Here is a 25,472-nt window from a genome sequence, read left to right on the forward strand (position 1 = left end):
TCAGTAATGGTGCACTGCAGGATACACCAGACTTGACCATTCATAGTTTTCATCCTCTTTCTCTGTACGTTTAGCATTCATTTGCTCAGAGATTGATGCGCTTGCTGCTTCCTGAGCAGGTCTTCTTTTCTCCACCTTAGCTGCCCGCTTCTTCTCTTCTTTCATCAGCATCTTTTTGCGTTAAAACTGATTAAGTCAGGCAATAACTTAGTACGTTTTCTTTAATTTTTCACTTAAGCTGGCACTTAAGTCTACAATCTGCCTCAAGAATGATTTAAGATATGAAGAGGTAGAGGAAGTGACGGCAAATCTGGTAGGGATGAGAACCCGCCGAGAGCTGATTCTACAATAACATAAATTAAAAATAAAAGGAATAACCTCGGAGGTTAATCATCACCCCGTAAGCAGACAGTAGACGTCACAAAGTATATGTGCACCAAATTTCAGGTCAATAGGTCAAATGGTTTGAGAGCTACAGGTGATTTAAAATCCTGGACAGACAAATGAATAGCCACGGTAGCATATTATATATAAAGATATTACTCCACAAATATCACAGTTTTATAGATACATTTCGACTTAATTTGAGCACTGGCTCTGTAAGTGATTGGTTTAGGGCACCCTCATCATTTCCAGACTAACTGCTTAATGACAAAGCTGTATTTCCTGGACATTGAACCACAGACCGTACATTGTAATATCAATATCTTGGAATAGACAATGAATTATAAAAAGAGCAGCACTGATCTCAGAGCATCATATTATTGCATGTCTACAGAACACTTAGATGTAAATTGCTTGATTGCAGCAATTTACTGTATACTTAAAATATATGAATGGCTTTATATGATTTGTTGAAATGATGATAATCATTTATATAAAAACATGAAAATAATTAAAGAGTTGCACATGCCACAGTGCTACCAGAATAGTTCTTGTTTCATGTTCACAACCCTATGGATGTGTTGCTTTCTTATGATCGATTATAGAGGACGTAAAGTTGCCAAGCCACACCTCATTGTCCAAATGGCATTTAAGCAGCAAATAAAATGCATCACATATTAAACAGATTAATCTCTGTATTCCTGCCCAGTGTAAGACTTCTTTCTATTTGCATTTTACTATATTGTTGGATATATCAAATGGCGACTTTTGAGCATAATGAATTAAGATGAGTAGGAATTTAAGAAGGTTTTTCTGCGCCGTGCATGCAAGTTTGAATCTAGCTGAGTCCTGATCTAGTAGTTGTGGGGCAGTCAATACAAGAGAAAAGGAAAAGAAAAGTAATGCAGTGGCTATCAAGTTGCAATGGAAAATGTCTTGTTGATCATGCCATTCTCCTGGGAGTATAGTGTTAGTTTCACTGATTTCTGAGCTTGATTGTAACTAAAGCCAAACTCTTAGCAAAGACGCAAAGGCAGTAAAATAATGTTCACCATATCAAATTATAATTTAAACGCAGGGCATGCCCCTTAGCTTTGTGGGGAATACAGATTCTAAGTTTAGTGGGAATTTGCTTCTGTTACTTTCATGTGGACTAAAAATCCATCTAATGTTTCACAGATTTTATAACATTTTACAGACACCATTTTTATGGCACTATGCATTATAAATGACCAGAAATCTGCATACAAATGTATATTTAGCTCATCTTCCTATCCACTTTTCCTGGTAAGGGTCACAATGGCAGCAGGCCAAGCAGGTTAGCCCAGCTTTCCTACCCCAGCTACAGGTTCCAACTCATCATGGGGAATTCTCAGCCGTTCCCAAGCCAGCCAAGAAATATAACCCTTCCAGCATATCCTAGGTCTGTTGTACATTGGGACGTAACCAGAGCAGCTCTGAGGGAGTCAGCCAGGGACATTCTTATAACATGCCCAAACTACCTCAACTGGCTCCTCTCAATCTGGAAGAGCAGCGACTCTACTCTGAGGCTCTCTAAACCGCTGAGCTTCTCACCCTTCAAAGAAACTTAATTTCTTCCACTTGCACTCACAATCAAATTCTTTCAATAATTACCCACAGCTAATGACCAATGGTGAGAACAGGGATGTGGATTGACTAGTAAAATGAGAGCTTTGCCTTTGCACTCAGACCCACTTCACCACCACGGAACGGTATGCCGCCCGCTAACAGCTCTTGCCTCTCCAATCCACTTGTCAATCTCACATTCCCATGTTCCATCACTCATGAACAAGATTCCAAGGTACTTGAACTCCTTAACTAATTGCAGTTGTCCCCCTCTCACTAGAAGAGAGCAATCCACTTTTTTTCAAGAGAGAACCATGACTTGTAGGGGCTGATCATTATCCCAGAGGTATCACACTCAGCAGTGAATTGCTTGAGTGTGTGCTGAAGCTTACAGTAAGATAAGGCAAACAGAGCAACATTATTTACAGTAAGCAACGGTGCTACCCTTAGCCTCCCCAACAGGATAACCTCAAATCCTCAGCTGAGCCTTGATATACTGTCCATGAAAACCACAAGCGGGAGTGGTGATAAAACACAGCCTTGATGAAGTCTGACACCCATGGTGAACAAATCTGACTTAACACAAAGTTTTTAGACACAGCTGTCACTCCATTATATAGGGAATGAACTCAGTGCAAGAGCTGCACCACTACCCCATATTTCTGTAGCACTTAACCACAATAAATGCTAAGGGACATGGTCATATGCTTTTTTTAAATCTACAAAATACTTGTAGACTGGGTTAACATGCTCCCATGCATCCTTCAAAAACTGTGCCAGGTAGAAGCGCTGGTCTGCTGTTCGATGTCCAGAATGGAATCCACATTGTTCCTCCTGTGACTTTGGCTCAACCAGTGGACAAGTTCTTCCCTCCAGTACTCTTGCATAGACCTTACAAGGGAGACTGAGGAGTGTGACACGTCTGTAGTAGGAACACATTTCTTAAATATGCGGAACACCAAAACAGTGCCATTCCAAGAGTGCTTTTCCCACCTTCTATGCAACACTAAATAGATGGAATAACCATGCTATCCCAATAATGTTCAATGCTTTCAACATCTCCAGTCAGATTTCATCCACCCCTGCAACCTTACCACTACAGAGTCCTTGGACCACCATAGTGACTTTGGCAACCATGGTGCAATCCCTCCATTGGTAGGAGGGCTTGTCCACCGGGATGAGGAGCTCTTCAAAGTGTTCCTTTCACCCCTGTACAATTTCCTTTCAAGAGGTCAGCCACTCCACATCTCTGCTTAATACAGTCTGGGCTAGGTCATACCTTTCTCTTCTGAGGTGGTGAACACTTTGCAAGAACAACCCTCAATGCTATCAGATAATCTTTCTCCATGGCCTCATCAAACTCTCCTAGCTTACTCAAGCTTTTTCTTCCACAACCACTGTTGCAGCTGTCCTCTTAGCTTGTTGGTACCTCTCAACCAAGTCAGGAGATCCCAAAGAGAAGATTTCCCTGAAGTCCACCTTCTTTAGTCTGACAGCTTTCCTCACCTCAGGTATTGACCATCGGTTCCACCATGAGATGCCTTGACTTTTTAAAGACGACAGCTTTTAGCAGATGTTTCCAAAAATAATATGCAAACATGTGAGCAAGAGGTCACTATTTAGATGAATTTGTCAGTACTGATATTAAATCTGATTTCCAAACAGTAAAACAGATCATTTAGAAAATAGATGCAGTGAATAGTTCTGCTGCTTCATATTTTTACGGATATATTTAGTTTCTGGCTGGTGGGTGTGTATTCTTTTTGTCTGCATGAAGGTTTTCTTTAGGTAGTTTAGTTTCTTCTCAAATGCCCAATGTATATCCATCCATCCATTATCCAACCCACTATATCCTAACTACAGGGTCACGGGGGTCTGCTGGAGCCAATCCCAGCCAACATAGGGCACAAGGCAGGGAACAAACCCCGGGCAGGGTGCCAGCCCACCGCAGGGCGCACGCACACACACACCAAGCACACATTAGGGACAATTTAGGGTCGCCAGTCCAAATGTATGTGTTACATTAATTTCTGAACATTAATTAGCACAGCATGAGTGACTGGGGTCTCATGTACATGGTACAGCACCATACATATCTAGGGACAATCATTGATAACAAGATAAACTTTGATATTAACAGAGAACGAATTAGTAAAAGAGGCAGACACAGATATTCTGTCTTACGAATCCCGTAAATGCTAAAAGGGACTCTGCTCTGTTGGGCCCTTCAGCAAGGCCCTTAACCTGCAATTGCTGAGCACTTTGAGTAGTGAGAAAGGCGCTATATAAATGCAAATAATTATTATTATTAGGAAATTCACCTGTTTTAAAGTGAACAAAACCATGATAACACTTTTTATTAGTCTTATATTGAGTCATCTGCTTTTTTTAACATTTGCCTGGCAACCTTGGCATTATAAGCATTAATAATATCATCAAAACTAGCAGTAAAATCGTTGGTTTGCAGCAGAACTCTGTCACAGAACTGTATTACAAACTCGTTAGAAAGAAATCCATCTCAGTTCTGTCAGACAGACACCAGCCTCTTTTTCCTAAATTCCAAGTGTTGCCATCAGGCTGCAGATTTAGGTTCCCAAGGCTAAAGAGCAATACATTAAAGACCTCTTTTAATTCCTAGAGCTGCTATAAGCATTTGGAATTCTGTGTCTTGTGGGGATGCTGCTGAATTCTTTATTATTATTTTGTGTACTGTTAAAGGTAATTTGTCTTCTTTGTATTAATCTTGAGTGTGCATACTTGTGATAACATTAGTTTCCAGTTGTAGTGTATTTTCTGTATCTGTGTAAGAATGCTTTATGTTTTGTGCTTTCTTGATGCAAACAAATTTTCCTCTGGGATAATCAAGACTACCTGACCTAGTGCCCAACTTGCAGCTAATTCTTTTGGGATAGGCTCGGGCTCTTTGCAGTTCTGTGATTAAAAAAAGTGACTTCAGAAAATAGAAGGATTGATTATCCTCACTTGTTCTCTTTAGTAAACCCCTTTCTGTTTTGAAATGCTTAACTAAATTTCAATTTTATTTTACATTTTTTGTTCTACGATTTATTATTTTTTTTATTTCTTACATTCAGAATATAGTGAGATAAAAAGGTTATCTCTTAACGATCAATATTGGATCAAATTCATTGTCTACATATGCTATTAGTAGCAAGCTGGTATTGGTAACATTCATCCTTATGGAGATGATGCAGTTTTGTATGTATCTAATGAAGACTGTTGAAATCAGGCAATTTATGATTTACAAGTTGCTTTCAGTAGTGTTCACAAACTTTAGTGTGCACACTTTATTAAATATTACACTTTGTATGATCAAACAATTTCCTGTAAAGCCATTGGTATTTGGGTATATAATAGACTTTCATGTAAAACTCATGTTGAGCAATTAACAAAGAATTAAGCAGGCCTTTCTCTACTGGAACAAACCATACAGTGGATGATAAAAGTAGACTTCTCCAGTCTCCTTATCTTTTGTTTCTTGATTATAGTGACATAATTAATATGAATGCAACTCTGAATTCTCTAAATGCCATTTACCACAATTTACTCAGCTTTACTAATGGAGATTCTTGATGTACTCACTGCACCTTTTATTTAAAGGTGAACTGGCCTTCCTTAAACCAAAGACAAATGCATCATTATCTGGAATTTATTTCAAAGGTCTTATGGGGCAAATTACCATTGTTCTATACTTATTTGTTGTCAGTAAGGATTCCATTCCTGCCTATTAGATTACCTACTGTACAAGGCTGCCAAATAATATTTTATCAGGCTTTAGCAAAACAGTGTTTTACATTAGTGCACCTGAAATATGGAGTCAATTTCAAAATCAACAAAAAATCAACAGCTTTAAATTTAATATAATTGTAAATGTTTTTAATAAGGTTATCTCTGTTGTTTTTATTTTTACATTGGTGTACATAGAGCCACTCTGTAAATAGGACTGTTGTCAAGATTACCTGCTGAAAATAATATTAAAAAAACAGATACATGTAATAATAATAACAATAATACATTTTATTTATATATAGCAGCTTTCCCATGCTCAAGGCGCTTCATGGAGTCTTAGAAAAGAATAGCAGGGTATTTGTAGCATTGGATACAAATGTTTTCCTGAATAGAACAATGACACAGATAACAAAGCATTAAATAGAATAAAGAACAATAAACCAGATTAAAATACTAAATTCAATACTAAAAGAAAATCCTAACAAATAACCTAATTTGTGATATAACAGACACACAAATTATCCTGAGCACCTGGACAGAGAGGTAAACTGAAAGAAAGGGCAGAATGTTAAGTTAAGTTAAAAGCCTTCCTAAATAGATGAGTTTTAAGTTGTTTTTTAAAAGAATGAATGAAGTCTGCTGATCTAATTAATTTTGGGATGTCATTCCAAAGTCTGGGTGCTATGGAGCTAAAGGCCTGTCACCCATAGAGCACAGGTTAGTGTGAGGCACAACAAGATTACCAGAATCAGAGGACCTTAATAGGCGAACAGGAGCATAGTGGTTTAGAAGGTCATTGATGTAGTCAGGTGCAAGGCCATTTAAAGCTTTGTAGGTTATTGATAGAATTTTATATTCAATCCTGTAAGACACAGGGAGCCAGTGAAGGCGAAGCAGGACGGGTGTGATGTGCTCGCTGTTGCTGGTTCGTGTAAGGACTCTTGCAGCCAAGTTTTGAATCAGCTGAAGCTGTGATATAAGATTAGAAGGGGCACCTGCCAGCAGCGAGTTACAATAATCGATGCAGGATGTGATAAAAGCATGGACAAGTTTCTCAGCATTAGAAAAGGAGAGGAATGAGTGAAAACGGGATATGTTACGGAGGTGAAAGTAAGAAAGTTTCTTGATGTGGTTTATTTGGATGGAATAAGAAAGGGAGGAATCAAAAATGACACCAAGATTCCTTGCATCAGAAGAAGGTCTGATGAGATCACCGTCAAGAGTGACTGAAAAGGAGCTCATTTTCTTAAGTAACGCTTTAGTGCCAATTTGCAGGAGTTCAGTTTTGTTGCAATTTAATTTTAGAGAGAGTTCTGCTCCATCCAGGTTTTAATTTCACTGAGGCAATTTGTGAGCTGAGAAAACTCTGATGAAGTTGCACTTTTGACACTGAAATAGAGTTGAGTGTCGTCTGCATAAAAATGATAACCCAGTCCATAGCTAGGAATAATATGGCCTAGGGAAAGCATATAAATACGGAAGAGTAGAGGGCCGAGGACAGAGCCGTGAGGAACTCCTTGTGTGACTGGCGCTGAGCTAGATCTGCTGTTGCCAAGACTAATAAACTCTTGCATATTAGTCAGATAGGACTTGAACCACTGGAGGGCAGTGCCAGAGATACCCAGCATGTTCCCCATTCTGGACAGCAGAATGTCATGTCTGACAGTGTCAGATGCTGCACTGAGGTCTAATAGAATAAATATGCTGGTTTGTCCAGAGTCTGCTGCCATAAGCAAATCATTGGTTACTTGAAGAAGAGCAGTTTTCACAGCTGTGCTGCGCCCTGAAACCAGACTGAAAGGGTTCCATCAATTTATTAGAGGTTAAGTAATTGGTGAGCTGGGAGGCTACAACATGCTCAAGACCTTTTGACAGAAAAGGTAAGTAGGAAATAGGCCGAAAATTGTTAAGATCATCACCATCAAGACCAGACTTTTTTAACTTGGGGGTTACAGAAACAATTTTAAAAGTGGCTGGCAAACACTCAGTGTCGAGAGATGTATTGATTATTGTTGTAACAATCAGGATTATGGCATGAAGACAGGATTTAAGAAGTGTGTTGGGGATAGGGTCCAGTACATAAGTAGTCGGCCTCATCTTACAAAGCAGGTCATAAACAAATGCCGATGTGAGTGGTGAAAATTTAGAAACGGAGCTGGATGGAGTGGGAAGACAGGGAAGGATATAAACGGATGATGGATTTATGTTAGTTGAATTATTTAGATCTTTAATTTTATTGCGGAAAAAATGGAGGAATTTTTCACAGATTTCAGTAGAGGAGGTAATTGGGCCAGATGCAGGTTGAAGTAATTTATTAACTACAGAGAACAAAACCCTTGAGTTTTCATGGCCATTTTCTATTATTCTGCCATAATGTGTGTTCTTGGCTGCAGTTAGTGCTTCTCTGTAAGCTCTTTGGTGGTCAGAGAAAGCCTGGATGTGAACAGTGAGGCCAGACTTATGTGACATTCTCTCAAGGCGTCGGCCAGTTGCTTTCATAGATTGTAGCTCTGAATTATACCATGGAGCTGAACGCTTAAAGGAAACCTCCTTATGTTTTAAAGGAGCTGTTTTATTGAGTGCTGAATGAAGGGCTGAGTTATAGTGGTCAACAAGACTATCTAGTGTTGATTGAATAGGTGTAGACAGAAAAAGATCAGAAATGGATCCAGCAAGAACAGAGGGACAGATATTTTTAAGGTTTCGGAAAGAAATTTGACGTTTACAGGTAAGAGGAGGGAGAGATAATGAGACAGTGAAAGGCACTGCTTTATGGTGAGAGAGTCCCACATCACTGCTATAAGTGTTGCCGACAGATAATCCAGATGTGCAGATCAGGTCCAGTATATGACCACCAGAGTGGGTGGGAAAATCAACATGCTGCACCAAGTCAAAACTGTCCAGTAAGGATAGGAATTCATTTCTCAGTTTACATGTAGTAATGTCAATATTGATGTTGAAATCTCCAAGAAGAATGACTCTCTGGGAAAGTGAACTTAAGTGGGTTAATAATTCAGTCAGATCAGATAAAAAAGATGCTATGTACTCAGAAAGGTGAAGATGACAGGACAGAGTTCACCTCCAATGCTGCTTATGCAGTAGGTACATTATTCTTTCCTGCAAAGAAAAAACACATTAAAATTAGATCAGAATAATAATGGATAAATAGTATATAAAAAATAATGCACGCTTAAGATATTGTGGGTATTTAATTAACAATGTGAAAGTCTGGGTTGGCTCCACATCCTTGGTAGCTCTTGAACCAGTAACCGTTGAATATCATATACTGAGGATGAGCCGAGTAAATGATGACACAAATGGTCAGTAAGAGTTGGTGTAAAAATATAAAATAAAGTATTTTAAAAGTGCAGTATACAGTTAATAATCCAATAAAAGCAAGGTGAGATGAGGAGGTTAAAATGCAATAAATTAATATGCCATAAAAACTAGGTTAAAATCACAGAAGCTGAGTCCCAGTGCAATTTTCTAAAAACCATTACTTACCCCTTCAATTTCTTGCAGCGAGAGGAGAAACCCACCACCAGGTTCAGTGAACCTTTTAATACTGGTTCCAGTCACCTTCAGCAGTCCTTCGGCATCCATGGGGCACCACACCGAGCCACACACGCCTCCTTGCCGTGGGGCACACAGCATAACAGGCCAAACCTACTCCCCAGTGTTGAGTTTCCACTTCAGCCCTGTTGACCGCTGGCCACACCTTCCTGTCTCTGAGGTTCACTCCTGACCACCTGCCTCCATTCCTCACAGCATGGGCTCTCCCTATCCTACCTCTAGTTCTCTCTCTTTCTATAAACTCGTATTGTTTCATATTGTTTCCATTCTCCCAGACTCCTTTTTAAACTGTGCTGCAATCACCAACTCCAAAGCTCATGACTGACTAGCTCGCATCTGCAGGTGAATGCACCATTAGCCAAGCACCTCAATCAAACTCCAAGCAACACGTAAACATGTGCCCGTGTGGAGCCTGCTCACCCTGATGCAAGTACCTGACTTTTGTTTTTCCATCTCTAGATCACTTGTATCAAAATCGGAGTTCGATAAGTCAGAGTCCGATTCAGCAATAATACGTAAAATATAAAGAAGTAAATAATACACCCAGAGTATTTCTCTTTGTGCATTTGCTTCACTCTCTCATACCATTTGTCGATGCCATTCTAGACGTTGCTTACTCTACGCTACTCAGGCACACGCAGGGTTTCAATGTCAAATCAACGAGTCTAACAGTCCTCCGAGCAAAGAGGGTTGCCCTCTGCTTCTGATATCCATTCTCAACCCCTTGTGTTGACAAAAGTCGACATCCGCCCTAAAAGAGTTAATTAATTAATTAATTAATTTCATTTAAAACGTGCAATGCCATGAACCTCTGTTATCACAAAGAGAAGTAGAGTCCAAATACAGAAGTTTAATAGATATAAGCAACATACAAGGTGAGACACAAAAATAACCGGACTGGGCTTGAGTCTTTCCTGGAAAACCGTCTGGAAGTCAGCTCGACGTGAATCATAGAACTATATCCCTTCCTACACACCCTCTCAAACCGCCAACCGGCTAGGTATATCCTGTGAATAGCCCAGTAAGTATTTACACAACAATCGCTACACGAGTTGCCCCGACAATGTCTGCTGAAAAAAGCAAACAGTGAGACAAGACAAGACAACGCTCCCGTGCACAATTCTTTTTCCATAAAGCAGTTTTTGACTGACAAAAACATTCCTGTCCTTAATCATCCTCTCTATTCGCCCAATTTAGCTCCCTGTGATTTTTACTTGTTCCCAAAAATCAAAAGTGACCTGAAGAGAACACATTTTTCTTCAATGGATGAAGTGAAGACAGAAACAGCAAGCCTGTTGAAGAGCTTTAAGCAAGAAGACTTCCAGAACTGTTTCAATCAATGGAAGATACGTATGGAGTGGTGTATAGAGATTGGGAGGGGGAGTATATAAAAGGTGGCAATGTTTAGAATGCTGTAATTCATCAATAAATATATATATTTTTTTACCAATCCAGTTATTTTTGTGTCTCACCTCGTAATTTTACTAGTGCTAGTGTATTGTGAAAAAAATATTGTTTACTATAATTGTACTTTTTTTGAAAATTGAAGAACGTTGAAAAAATTTTAAGCAATATTTTTACATATTTCACAACACAGTATAGGCCATGACTAAAGTCAATACCACTCCTTTTCTTGTTTTTCTCCATAATCACTTTAAATTTTAGTTGAGCACCGGGGTATTAATTACTTTTAATTAATCACACCAGTAAGTTCTATATCCAGTGTCAACAGTTCACAAAGCTAATAAGAGGTTCTTAACTGGTGTTTTTGAAGTGCCACATGTAGAATGCATGCTATTTTTAATGAAGACGTTGCCTTTTTAACAACAGTTCAGTGGTGACTACAGGTCAACAGTCACCCCTTTACAACTGTTGATAATAACCAGGCAAGCCAATGGTGCCTATAAATCAAAGGAGTCTGTGTGTCACTTTTGTATATAATGCACAATTCCTGCAAAACACTAAAAATATAAAAGTTCTTTAACAAGGTAAAATGTACACTGCCAAGTAATTGTATACACCAAATATTGTTCTAAAGCAGCATAAGTTAATTATATTTTGTTTTTGTTTCTTAGACAAGCCAGTCTCAATGAGGCAGCTGAGAAATACTATCGACGAGCAGCAGGCCTGAGATCAAATGTAAGTACATAGCAAATAGCACCTATTGCTCATGCTGATAAATGTTCTCTACTGTTTTTAATTTGCCAGGAATCCATTTTGTACCATATTGCCACAAATGTAGATCGTTAGATTGCATTGTAATCAGGGTAATACTTCATACTATAAAGTATGGGCTAAATTAAAAATGTGTTGTTGAAAAAGTAAGAGGGGAAAAAAAGCTTTTTGTTTTAATCATCAGTCACCTATTTCAGAAACGGCACTTTTAAAAAAACTATCTATTAAACAATTTTAAATGATCACTGTTTAATATGAGATTTTCAGTTTTCACTGAGCTGTGTAATAGTGCTTCCCAGGAAAAAGAAAGGCAATTCAACATCCTGCCATCTCATTTGTAAGGCATGTTGTAGAGATTATATCTTTTAAGAAGTGATTTAAAAGTGCTTTACTTTATTTACCTCCTTGAAGTCAGACCTCACCAACTGCCCGCTGTGAGCTTAAGACCTTCCGCTGATTTGTCAATAGATGTCGAGCTGTAAACCAGCACACTGACTGATAGCTAAACAACCTGCTGAATGCAGCAACTTCGCCCTTTGTCTTCAAATGTAGTTATGCAGTGCAAAAATATTTAGAAGTCTTATAATGTGGTCTTAAGTTTAAGATGTGCTACAGAATGTACACATGTGACCTTGGTTGGTGAGATCCTAGATGCTTGCTTACAGCACCAGAACGATTTGTTTTACCTTCAAATAAATGCATTATTAAACGGAAATGACACCCCTTCTGTTGACATGGGTCGGAAGGTAAAACTGTCCTTTGTGATAGGTGGCATTGTCAAAAGTAACATAAATAGTGACTGGTTACTTTGTTGATGCCATATTATTTATTCAAGCAATTCAGGATTTGCCCCTGTGGATGCCCATATGGCAAGAACACCCTAAACAGGGTGCCAGTCCATTGCATTAAACACTTACAATCACACATACAGGGCCAATATTAAATTGCCCATCAACCTAACCTGCATGTTAAAGGTTTTAGTAATTTGTTTTGTAAAGCTTCCACTGTAAAGTATTTCAGATTATGCTAAAAGTTGTGAAGATGCTACTGATTCTGTAGTTGTGTGGTTGGAGTATCCATTTCTGTGGTTGTATTATTTTTGCTGTTGTCTATATTTCACATTTAAACAGCAATTAGATCTGGCAGAGGCTGTTTAATGAAATGCATGTTTCTACAGTAGTTTTTGGACATTTATTTGTACTATAGCAACAGCTAATTTCTTGTTAAAACTATTAGCACCTCTTGCTGGCAAAGAATAAGAGAGAAGCAAATGTGACACAGTGTGAGTTTGTTTGAGTATGAAACAGCATGAATAACTTTGCAGTTTAAATTTAAGTGGAATTTGCAGTAGGGCTTTTATGGGACTGATTGGCTAATAAAGGCAAAGAAGACTGCCATATCACAGAATGTGTTGTCTTAAACATAGATGAAAAAATTAACAAGATGGGTTAAAAAGTCTCTTTTCTGTGTAGGTACAGTGGCAGTACATGTTGTCAATCTTTTAAGATGGTATTTGATCTACAAAGACGATGTATCTGTGGTAGCCAGATTCTCCCAAAAGCATCCCAGACAGGGTGAGGGGTGTTTATCAGGTGGCATATGTACACCTATATTTTCCTTCATATTTGTTATAATGCTTGAATATACATCCATATGCTGTTGAGAATGCTTACACATAGATGCACTACTGTGCACAAAGCCTTATGCCATTCAAGCTGGCAGTGACAAAAAAAAATATGTCTTATAACTTAGAAATGTGTTATAACATACAGAAGTAGAATCTAAAAATGATGAGTTTTATCTGGAGGGGCTTGGCTGCTCATCCTCTGTAGTTTTTACTTGAAGTGATCTTTTCAGGGTGCATATCTGGCCAAGTCAAACTGTTGTAAGGAGACAAAAGGCACAACATAAAGGGTCTGGGGCACCCTAAGACAAACCCTGTATGTTAATGTATGCAAAATGAACAAAAAGAAAACAAGTGGTACTAAGCAAACGCTGAGATATTGGACATTGGATGTAGATTCTTATGTCGTTCTGGCTCCAAGATGGCGTTGGACCCCTTTATGAGGAATTCTGGGAGGAGGGGGGGGGCCAGGTGGTCGGACCCCAGAAGTGATGTCTGAGTGGGAGAGGTGTCGATCTTCCTTTCTGCAGTTGGAGAAGGAGAAGAGAGAGTGTTATTAGACAGTGTTTCCTCATGTCTCGGCGGTAAATGACACTTGCCTAAGCCCTTAGGCCCTAGCCCTTATGTGTGTGACACTGTCTAGAGAGCAAACATATTGATGTAGGGCAGCAGCTATTACCAGCTTGAGAACTTACAATTACAGGACACCTGATTGGTCAGAAATTGTGCCTTTTCCAAAATTACTTGTTAGAATTAGTAATTAAAAGTAATGCATTGATGTACCAAGTAAGGCACCCTGTGCACAACAGCAATGAGAAAATGGTCACATCTGAAAATGGACAAATAACAATTTTGTACGTATGCGCAGAGACATCTACATTACTGCTGATGTTCAGGACCATCTTGATATATCCATCCTTACATCATATATGACTAAGAAACACTTACATTTTAGCCTTTAGGAGCCAGGTAAAAAATGACAGGCTGCTTGTCATCATTAATATATTTTTAATACAATATGAAACCACCCTGATTCGAAAAGTGAAGCTATTAAAGAATTAAAATGGCAGTAATATAAAACTGTAAAAAATTATTAACTTTTGAATTAGATCTGTTTAACAATGTTTTTTGATGCTTGGGAACATTGCATGGTTATGTACTTTTCTGTTGCTGTGTTGTATTTGAAAACCAGTACAAATACTCTTGAGTTTGTTCTTAGTAAAGAGTGCTACACAAGAACTGAATTAAATTGGGAATAAACAAAAGAGTGAGATGTTGGTCTAGGCTGTTTTATTGCACTCCTCAATATTTTATACAATACATTGAAAAAAAACTCTTCATGCCACAAGAGCCTAAACATAAGGGCAAAACTATGAGCTGGAGGCCTCTGCAATCTAAATCAAACCTCCCGCTTCCCTTTAGTACTCAGAGTGAGCCTCCCAATGCTTTGTTTACACTTCATATATAATAAAAAGATGAATAACGACTGTACTTAAGAAAACTAGATACACAAAATTTCTTCATAACTACTACAGATGGTGGGATGCTAAAATAACTCAGCAGGCACATTGCACTGTGGATGAAACTAGTTGGTGGTAGCCCAAAGGAGTTTATGGAGGGATACTTGACCTTTGTTTTATTTTGTACCACGTAACAGGACATCTTCACTAAGCACATAAACCTTTCTTTCACAGCCATTGTCAAATGACATTCCCTTCACAAATATATGATCATTAGTGCTGGAGACTTTATGCAAGCCGCTTCTCATTTCATGCAGGGCCCACACAAGAAGATGATGATTGAGGCTAAACTTTACGAGTGTTTGGTCTGTCAGAAGAACATTATACACATATGGCAGAATGCACCATAAGACATTTAGGTGGTTTGCAAAGTTTCTCTGGTGGTCAGAGATGCAGGAAAGGGCAAATTGGCAGCATATGGTAGTCTCAACACTTTTGATCTAAAATGCAGACCTCCCCCCCGGCAAGGTTTGTCTGAGTTTTGGACAGCGGGTGTGTTGCAGCAGAGGTTTTACTGGTAAAAAGGAAGGTTAGCCAGAGGTAATTTTGATGGAAATGAGGTCTTTTTTGTATCAAAGTAGTACATAGGCAAGTAATCATTACCACCAAATGAAATATGGTACCCATTTTTTTGGAGGTTTGGACGTAAAGCAACAGATGATTTCCAATTTTGTTGTTTTATATTTACTTTGATGCTCTTTGTAGTCCTCTCCTGCTAATGAAATAAATAGTGTTTTTTACTTTTTTATGGATCGATGAGTCATTTAGGAGTTTCAGATAATACATCAGTAGGTATACTGCAGTAAAGCTTCTTAAATAACTAGTTATTAGGAAAACAAAAATTTAAATATGTACTGTAGATAGGAAAATATAAATATATAATATAAAGGAAATCTACTTTCTGCTTTAATTTGGAGGAGTTGTACATTGAAAATGCATATTTTTTAAACAAATACAGTACTGCTATGGATTATGCATTCTTGTCTTGCACCCTGCTTCCAACAACTCTTTAATGAATAAAGCAGACTCTATGTTTATGACACATAGGCTACATAGGCCACTGTCTTTTCATTTATACTTATTCATTTCTTTTCACATGGTTTACGAAAGTACCTCGGGATACATTAAAGTGACTGAAAACACATATGATATAGACATTTGCCTACACTGGGCATGTGCGCATTGGCAGCAAAATCCCAAAAGGGGTGGTAACACCACCGGCCATGGGATTTATTGTAAAACTGTACCAACCAGTAGATTATTTTCCTTTTGCGCATGTGGGTAGCATTCAAACTATACAAAATCCAATTTAGATTCGTACAAATAAGCAACACAACAAGAGCCATGGAAGCAACTCTTCTGTCTCCACCATTTTGGAATTATGTTTTTCGGTCAAGAAAGGTGATCAATAATGTAATAAGACATTGTAAGGAGCAGGACCCAATCAGGAAAAGCTACATAATAAGCACAAACCAATCAGTGCATGATTAGAGTCTTTATTAAAAAATGCTTGCCCGTCCACATGTTTTCAGGAGCATACTGCATCTGTTTTTGTAGGTTGAAAACACCGAGGTAGTTGTGGACACGAAGTACAAATTGAGACTAATGTCTGTATTTCTAAAAGAAAATGTAGCAGTATGGGTAGGGCCCTAGCAACAGGGGTACTGTAGACAGAGTAAAGTTCCATTTTTCTGTAGAAATCCACTTCACCTATTCACAATGTTAACAGATCATACATTTCCATCAGGAGCAAAAGTGGTATGCTCTGGCACTTCAGCTCACATGCAGACATGCTTTGTTGTTGGTGAGGTTTATTTTTTAACTAGGTGAGTTATCTGGCATTGACTGGGTGAGAAAGTGAAATGGTGAAAGACAAAATTTAATTACCAATTACAGTAATCCCTCGCTGTATCGCGCTTCGCCTTTCGCAGCTTCACTCTATCGCGGATTTTATATGTAAGCATATTTAAATATATATTGCGGATTTTTTGCTGGTTTGCGGATTTCTGCGGACAATGGGTCTTTTAATTTCTGGTACTTGCTTCCTCAGTTGGTTTTCCCAGTTGATTTCATACAAGGGACGCTATTGGCAGATGGCTGAGAAGCTACCCAACTTACTTTTCTCTCTCTCTCTCTTGTGCTGACTTTCTCTGATCCTGACGTAGGGGGATTGAGCAGGGGGGCTGTTCGCACACCTAGACGATACGGACGCTCGTCTAAAAATGCTGAAAGATTATCTTCACGTTGCTACCTTCTGTGCAGCTGCTTCGTGAAGCGACATGCTGCACAGTGCTTCGCATACTTAAAAGCTCGAAGGGCACGTATTGATTTTCGATTGCTTGTTTTTCTCTGTCTCTCTCTCTCTTTCTCTGCTCCTGACGGAGGGGGTGTGAGCTGCCGCCTTCAACAGCTTTGTGCCGCGGTGCTTCGCATACTTAAAAGCCAAACAGTCCTATTGATTTGTTTGCTTTTCTCTATCTCTCTGACATTATCTGCTCCTGACACGCACTCCTTTGAAGAGGAAGATATGTTTGCATTCTTTTAATTGTGAGACGGAACTGTCATCTCTGTCTTGTCATGGAGCACAGTTTAAACTTTTGAAAAAGAGACAAATGTTTGTTTGCAGTGTTTGAATAACGTTCCTGTCTCTCTACAACCTCCTGTGTTTCTGCGCAAATCTGTGACCCAAGCATGACAATATAAAAATAACCATATAAACATATGGCTTCTACTTCGCGGATTTTCTTATTTCGCGGGTGGCTCTGGAACGCAACCCCCGCGATGGAGGAGGGATTACTTTATATATTAACAAGTGGTGGCAACGGTGGTACAGTGGCAGCAACCCAGGTTCTCCCTGTGTGGAGTTTGTAGGTTCTCCTTGTGGGTTTCACCTTGGTGCTCTAGTTTTCTCCCACTGTCCAAAAACATGCAGGTTAGTTGTGTATGTATGTGTTTGCCATGGATTGGAACCCTGTCCAGGGTTTGTTCCTGCCTTGTAAGTTTGTAAGGTTAGAAAATGACATGACATATCACCAAACTTTGTTATAGTTAGCATTGTTTCATTTCATATGTCAGTATTGCCAGGTCCTGGCCAGCTTGTGGCTATGACAACAATAGTCAGGAAAATGTTCGATTAAAGAAAAGGTTAAAAGTAAAGGGTGAAAATCAAACCTGGATTTTGTAATAGGCAGACAGAAGTGCTTCCATTACACCACTACTACCACCTATGTGATGTTGTTTCTCTGTTGACTGATCATGCTTTAGTATTTCATACCACTCACTATTCTAAACTTGTAACTCTGTTTCATGGCTTTGCCTGGGTATTATTTACAAACTTTGCTTTAAATTTTAAAGTGCAAAATATAATTGTGTTTAGGCTAAACACAATCAGCTTTTCCAATTCACTATGAGCTTGTGCATAAGGAACAAAGGAACACAGATTGTTCTGTATAGTTAAAGAGGTAAAATCGGTAGAAATGAGTCTACAATACCTGCTGACTTTACTTCTGCAAGTTAGCATCAGAGTAATTTCAAAATTTGAATGTGACCGCTCAAGGGTCATCTGAACACAAAGCTCTTTGCCTGTTCCTGCACTGCATAACTGGCAGTGGCCTCGTCTCAGAGGGTGATACTTCATTTCAGTTCCCTCTTGAAATAAACAACTTATCTTTGTTAAAACAAATTAGTAATTAACAGACTAACAGCAGTTGCTGTCAACGACTACAGTGACACAAAGCTTACATTCTCAACTTTTGTTTTTTTCCCTAATTACTGCTTTAATGGGTTAAAGTGGTAAGATTATAAAAGAATTCAATTAGATAATCCAGATCTGTCACTCTAGAGATCTGGCCATATGCTCTTCATTGGCACATGTCATGAAGTCCCACACACTAAAGACCTTTGTAACAGGCTTTCAATTAGATTTTTTTCCCCTACCTACTTGATATTAGCCCTCATCTTTCCAGCGCTGAATAATCATAATTCAATACATTCAATCATCATTATGCCTTAGAGTACAATGAAAAATATTTGTTGCAGGTCCCACTGGTGCAGACAAATGCTGTGACAATATAGTTCTCGGCACAATGAAACAGTAGAAATAAATTACTAAAACATGCAGTCTGTATCAGACAGTACAAGATACAATCAGTCAAGTCAAATTACTGAGCTACAGTGGATCAGCAACAATTAATTATAACACATGAAATCTAATGATGGCTGAGGTTTCAATTTAAAAAATAAAGCTGATGCATTAAGTGACTAATTTTTTATATTTAATAAGCTATTTATTTTTAGTCCTTCGCTTATCACTTTAAATTCATGCACAGCCCTTCACTGTTTGGCACTGCTGTTTGTTCCTGGTGCATGACGACAGCTTCTGTAGTTAGCTGCCTGTCTCATAATTTCTAATTATTATTTGCAGAGCTTTGTCTCGCGTGCCTGCACTTGATTAATGGATGAACTAATGAAGGGGTTTCTTTATGAAACACACCCATATGAATCAGCATTGTGATTGATGATCCGATTCATCACTGGAGCCACAATTCCATCCGTACAGGACATTTTTGACAAGAGAAGCCTTTAACAATCCCTTTCCTTTGTGACACACCCTACAAATTGTTGTCCCCACCCACATCTCTAGAGGCGATATTAAAGAATTTAGTGGTGTACAACAAGACCCTCTACTGCCTCACTGATAAACTGTTAACTAGCACAAAGTCACTTGACCTGTGACCAAGCCTCCATTATGTAAGCACCTGTACTGATGATCACTTTACACTATCAATTCAGTTTTACTGTCTTCTTGTTATTTGATCTTTCTGGTTCATTGTATTTCGTTTTATATGGTACTAGCCATTCCCCACAGCTCTGCCCGTGTAGTACTGAAACAGGACAGACTTTAAAAATCAATAAATAAACAGGTATCACTAGCAAAGTAGAGGCAAGGTATGCTCCAAAATGTGATGAGAGGTAGACCGATTCAAACGGAGGCTGGTGCGTGAGTGAGGAGGGCCACGTCCAGCTCCCCACTCCTGACGACACGCTTCGCCCTCCCCTCAGCCCGCAGCCTCTGTCTCTTGGATTAGCTTGAATAAATAGCTCCTGCAAGCAAACTATGATAGAAGTCGCAAAATCAACCGGAAAGTTCTAGCAAATTATAGAAAAAAACCCAATCTAAATCTGTTAAGTAGTTCTCTCGTGAAAAGACATACAGACGGACAGACAGATGTTGGATTTTCTATATAGAGAGATTTCTTTATGTATTTATTTCTTTTTAACTTGGAATGGCTACATTTTATTTTTCAAATTTTATTTTTTACTTATTGTTTGGAACTGCTGTTTATTTTTTTTTTATTTATGTAATTTGGTGTTAAGTAATTTGAGTCTGTAATTCCATTCTGTCATACATCTACATGAATGGGACTAGCATCAAAAGCTTTCATTGTACTGTAAGATATAATGTAAACAAATGGAATTTAACTTAATATTGAATTTTGTTGTGGCATAATCTTTCCTGTAGATGGTTAGGTCAGTTAATATTTTCGGCAGATAAGTTGAATGGTCTATCCCAGGGGTGGGCAGATTCAGTCCTGGAGGGCCGCAGTGGCTACAGGTTTTTGCTCCAACCCAGTTGCTTAATAAGAAGCACTTATTGCTCAAGTAACACTTCTGCTTCACTTTAGTTGTCTCGCTCGTTAAGATGTTGAACCCTTATTACTTATTTTAGTCTTAAACAGCTGTAGTCTTGGTTTTTAATTGCTCCTTATTAGCAATATAAGATGCAAATGACAAAAGAAACCAGCATTTCACCATTTAGCTTGTTTCCATTTACACCTGTGTGTATTTATCATGCACTATTAGGTTTAAATTAAATACTTGGAAGGAAAGTGAAGAGAAAAAAGTGAAGAACTGAGAATTACTCATTTATTTTAGACTTCAAATCTTTTGGATGATATCCTTGGAAAGGAAACAAAATCTAGAATATGAGAATGACTTGACATGGCCGAATTAAAGCACTAGCAAGCCATGAAATTAAATGATTGACAAGTTTTGTTTTTTAATTAAGCAACTGGGTTGGAACAAAAACCTGCAGCCACTGCGGCCCTCCAGGACTGAATCTGCCCACCCCTGGTCTATCCGATTTAGTGAAATAGTAATAGTAGTGAAATAGTATTTTAGTAAAATAAAAATGTGAGGTGCTGTAAAATCTTTTAAAAAAAATACATTGGTCATTATCTGCTTTTGAACTGCAAATGTATTTAACACGTTTTTTAAAAGACAGGCTATTTTTTTTATGTGTCAACCCCCATGTATCCCCTACAGTATGTCACATAATGCATATGTGTGTGTTTGGGTGTGTGTGTTCCAGTGAATGACTGCAGAATATAAGGAGCGGATTATATACTTGCTAGCAAACAATTACTCACTGTGGTTTATGAAATAGGATAGTAGAGGTGCTAAATGGTTTCTCATCTTTAAACTGTGACAAACAGACTCACTCAATTTATGAAGAAAAACATTTTTTCTTTATTTTTTTCTTAATACTGGTAGCATTGTACATTCAAGTATTGCAGACAACCACTACAAATGGCAATATTCAAATCAAGCCTCCCTCCCTTTAGTCCCGTTACCGGGATGCATACATCAGGCAGCATCGGTCAGTGTTGGTAGGCAAACCCAAACCCTCCTTTTAACTTCAACAAAACACTCCCATTGCCAAAAGCTACAAACCCAAAAGCAAACACAACTGTTTGAAACCCAACATGAAAGAAATCATAATTAACAGTCTAATTTTAAGTGCAGTGCCCCAGAGCCTCCTGGGACACCAGGGCCATCCGTCTCTACAATACAAGATCTTGAGAAAATCTGGTCTTAATGTGTATTCAGTTTGTGAAAACTTTAAAATGTTCAAATATTTATCTGATGTCAGAAGATTACTTCTGTACAGTAAATACAAATCTGTGCCACTCATTCTCAATAACTGAGGGTAAGTGGGGTGATGGTGTAGAGCAACAAATAAATTAAAAGAAATAACACTTCCATGGTTTCAGTACTTCTAGGTGATAAAAGAGCTATGGACAAAAACTCATTTGTTGTTCACCTCTATTGCTAAATGCCATTGCTGTTTTAATGCTAAATGATATATCTGGTAAGTAGCTAAATAAAGACAGCAGACAAAATAAAAATTATGATGCCACTCAGTTGGTACACCTCCGAAGTTGCCTTGAAGTGATGCCATGCTTAACTCTACTCAGCCTTGTCTCCTTAAAATAGTCTACAAATAGGAAATTTAGTTAAACAACTTCAGATACTTAAACATTTAAACATCCATCCATCCATCCATTTTCCAACCCGCTGAATCCGAACACAGGGTCACGGGGGTCTGCTGGAGCCAATCCCAGCCAACACAGGGCACAAGGCAGGAACCAATCCCGGGCAGGGTGCCAACCCACCGCAGGACACACACAAACACACCCATACACCAAGCACACACTAGGGCCAATTTAGAATCACCAATCCACCTAACCTGCATGTCTTTGGACTGTGGGAGGAAACCAGAGCGCCCGGAGGAAACCCACGCAGACACGGGGAGAACATGCAAACTCCACGCAGGGAGGACCCGGAAAGCGAACCCAGGTCTCCTAACTGCGAGGCAGCAGCGCTACCCACTGCGCCACCGTGCCGCCCCATTTAAACATCTTTTATCAAATTAATTATACACATTTTTAAATTAATTTGATAAGGTGTAAAACATTTGAATCTGGCATCCTTTCACTACAAGCCATAAGTGGGAAGGGTGCAGTATAAGAATTAATGAAATTGAAAGTGAATTGAAAATTTTAGCTGATACGGTGGAGGATTGAAAAATGTATGCTTTGCACATTTCAATGCACATTGGGATCCCAAATAATTTGCAAGAAAGACATTTTCTTTTGGTAAATAATGAAGTTATTTTCTGAACTAACACAATTCTATTTTATTGTGTGTTGCAAATAAGCCTCTGTACAGAAATTCCACCAAAGAATAATTGCATTTCGTTTTAATACAATTTTACCTTCCCTGTGGAACTGAAAACATGCCGGCTCGCATTTTATTTTTACCTTTATGGTAATTTGAACCTTTAAAGTTAATTTGGTTATTATAGTTTGTATTTATTATTCTTGTGGTTCTAGCTGTGATTTGTTAATAATTGAGGTGTGCTTCAAATTGGCCATTGCATAACTTGGTGGAAAGCACATCAAATTTGGGGTTAATAAGAAAGTAAGTATGCCATTTGCTAGGTGATGACCCCTCTTGTTGACAGAATTGGAAGGAAATTTAACAGTAGATTATTCTGTAAGGGGCATAAAAACAGATCACAGGCCAGAGATAGAAAGGAATACTTAATTTGAATAAGCAGTAGGTAACATGACACAGCACTTGAATGTTAGCCCAAAAGTTAAAGAATATAAGGAGAACCCCTATCACATTCTACATCTCAATGTGCTCAGTCCTTTTAAATGCAAGTTAACCAATAACCTGTTTTTACACTTTGCTTGATTTACTGAAGTTGCCTTTCAAGAAGAAAACAAATTTGACAAAAACGGGCAATTCAGCCCAACGTAGCTCATCGATCCCTATTGCTTCAAGTTACTTTCAAATATATTTTATGTAAAAAGGAAGCCTTTGTAAAACAAAAGCACAAACTGTATCAATGAATGGGGTAAATATGTTGATGTACTGCCTGAGCAAGTACTTGGAACTTATGGCCACGCCAGTGTGAACGCTCCTGATCTCGTCTGATCTCAGAAGCTAAACACGCTCGGGCAGTACTTGGAATGGGGTAAATATGGTGCCTCTATGTTTATTTTAAATATTTTTTTATAAAACATAAATACAGTATACAGTATATTTATGCCAACTTTGAAAACACTACTTAAATTGTAGAGCTCACAAGCCTAAACATTTGCTATAGCATGAATTAGCATGCTGTTCACTACTAAAATGTAACATCACACCCACTTTGACTAAAAATCAAATTTACCAGAGAACCTTGTAATTTTAAAATGATTTTAGTACCACATTAATTCTGATATCCAAATATGTTTGAAATGTAAATATAATATGCATCTCCAAAATAACAGTGGAGATCTGGAAACTTCATCACCCAACTCTGAACACACAATAACCACAGATGGGTGGTAGCTATTTTGTGTAGTGTAGAACAGTACTGCCATGTTGCCTGCATTTAAAATAAGTATATCACTTAAGAGATTCTGTATTTCATCAAATTATACTAAATATTGGTAAACATCATTTGTCATGTGTCCCTTGTCTTATTACTCACTATATCCGTCTTCCTTCACAGGGCTTTCCACTGACTCTGATTCTGGTTATACTGTCTGTATATTGACCAGTTATATGTTGGCAACTTTTTTCAGGTGTGAGAAAGACAGTACTCAAAATGATTATTAGCCATTCATGTTTGACACTTTGTTTTCTATACCTTTCTAATTTCTGTTTATTAGTTACTAGCCGTTACCCGCAGCTCTGCCCGTGTAGTAGTGAAACAGAACAGTGAAGAGAACCTGCTCAGCTCCCGACTCCTGATATCATGCTTCCCTCTCCCCTCGGCCCGCAGCCTCTGTCTTGGATTAGCGCAAATATATTGATCCTGCAAGCGAATTATGATTCTTAGCACAATGTGAGAAATCGCAAAATCAACTGGAATGTTCAAGCAAATTATAGAAAAACACCCGATCTAAATCCATTATGCAGTTTTCGCGTTCACTACCTAAGCGGAGGTAAGGCAAAGTGAATCGTAGACTGTATGAGAGCATGAGGGCAACCATCAAGAAGATATCAGGGAGGCTAAAAGACGATTGGAGAGGAATATAGCAGATAAGGCGAAAGACGACCCTAAGAGATTCTTTCAGTATTTTAGTAGTAAAAGAACTGTCAAGGAGGAGGTCAAGTGCATCAGAAATAGTAAAGGGGAATTAAAAGATACAGACAGTGAAATAGCGGATGCCCTAAACTTACATTTTTCTGAGGTGTTTACAAGTGAGCAAGTGGATAACCTCCCAGAGGTAAACAGGACTACTAAGGAGGTACTGAGGGATTTGGGAATTGTAGAGGGAGAAGTGCTGCTCAGATTAAATAAGCTGAAATCAAACAAATCACCAGAACCAGATAATATTTACCCTCGAGTTCTTAAGGAGGCTAGTGAGTACATATATAAACCCTTGACACATATTTTTAGGAAGTCACTGCACACTGGAGAGATTCCGAAGGACTGGAAATTTGCAAATATCATCCCATTATATAAAAAGGGTGACAGGGCAGATCCAAGCAACTATAGGCCAGTAAGCTTAACATGCATCACAGGAAAATTAATGGAAGGAATTATTAAGGATAAGATTGAGCAACACCTGGCAAGGACAGGAGTTATTCTGAACAGTCAGCATGGGTTCAGAAGAGGGAGGTCGTGTTTTACTAACATGCTAGAATTCTGTGAGGAGGCAACAAAAGGATATGATCAAAGTGGAGCATATGATATTATTTATCTGGACTTTCAGAAAGCATTTGATAAGGTGCCACATGAGAGGTTGGGCATCAAACTAAAAGAAGTGGGAGTTCAGGGGGATGTTTTTAGATAGGTGAAGAATTGGCTCAGACACAGGAAGCAGAGGGTGATGGTGCAAGGAACCTCATCAGAACTGGCCAATGTCTCCAGAGGATTAAAATTCAACTACAAAGACGCATCTAACATGAACTTCTTAGGTTCCTTGGAACACATCTTATTAACCGAAAAAATACACAGGAAACCAAGTGTAATCAAGAGTCCTGGTTCGATCCCCACTCACTCCTATATTTGCCGT

At 38.5% G+C, this 25,472-nt stretch overlaps 1 protein-coding gene across 1 annotated transcript in view; it reads left to right on the forward strand.

Moving 5' to 3' along the window:
- The window catches only part of tmtc2a (transmembrane O-mannosyltransferase targeting cadherins 2a), a 518,416-nt gene that overhangs the window by 452,345 nt on the left and 40,599 nt on the right, over window positions 1–25,472 (forward strand). Inside the window, exon 11 of the mRNA XM_028817226.2 lies at window positions 11,367–11,430. Within this exon, the coding sequence (XP_028673059.1) occupies window positions 11,367–11,430 (64 nt within the window). The remainder of the gene's footprint in view (window positions 1–11,366; window positions 11,431–25,472) is intronic.

This window comes from Erpetoichthys calabaricus, chromosome 1 (assembly GCF_900747795.2).
Source record: "Erpetoichthys calabaricus chromosome 1, fErpCal1.3, whole genome shotgun sequence".
NCBI lineage: Eukaryota > Metazoa > Chordata > Cladistia > Polypteriformes > Polypteridae > Erpetoichthys > Erpetoichthys calabaricus.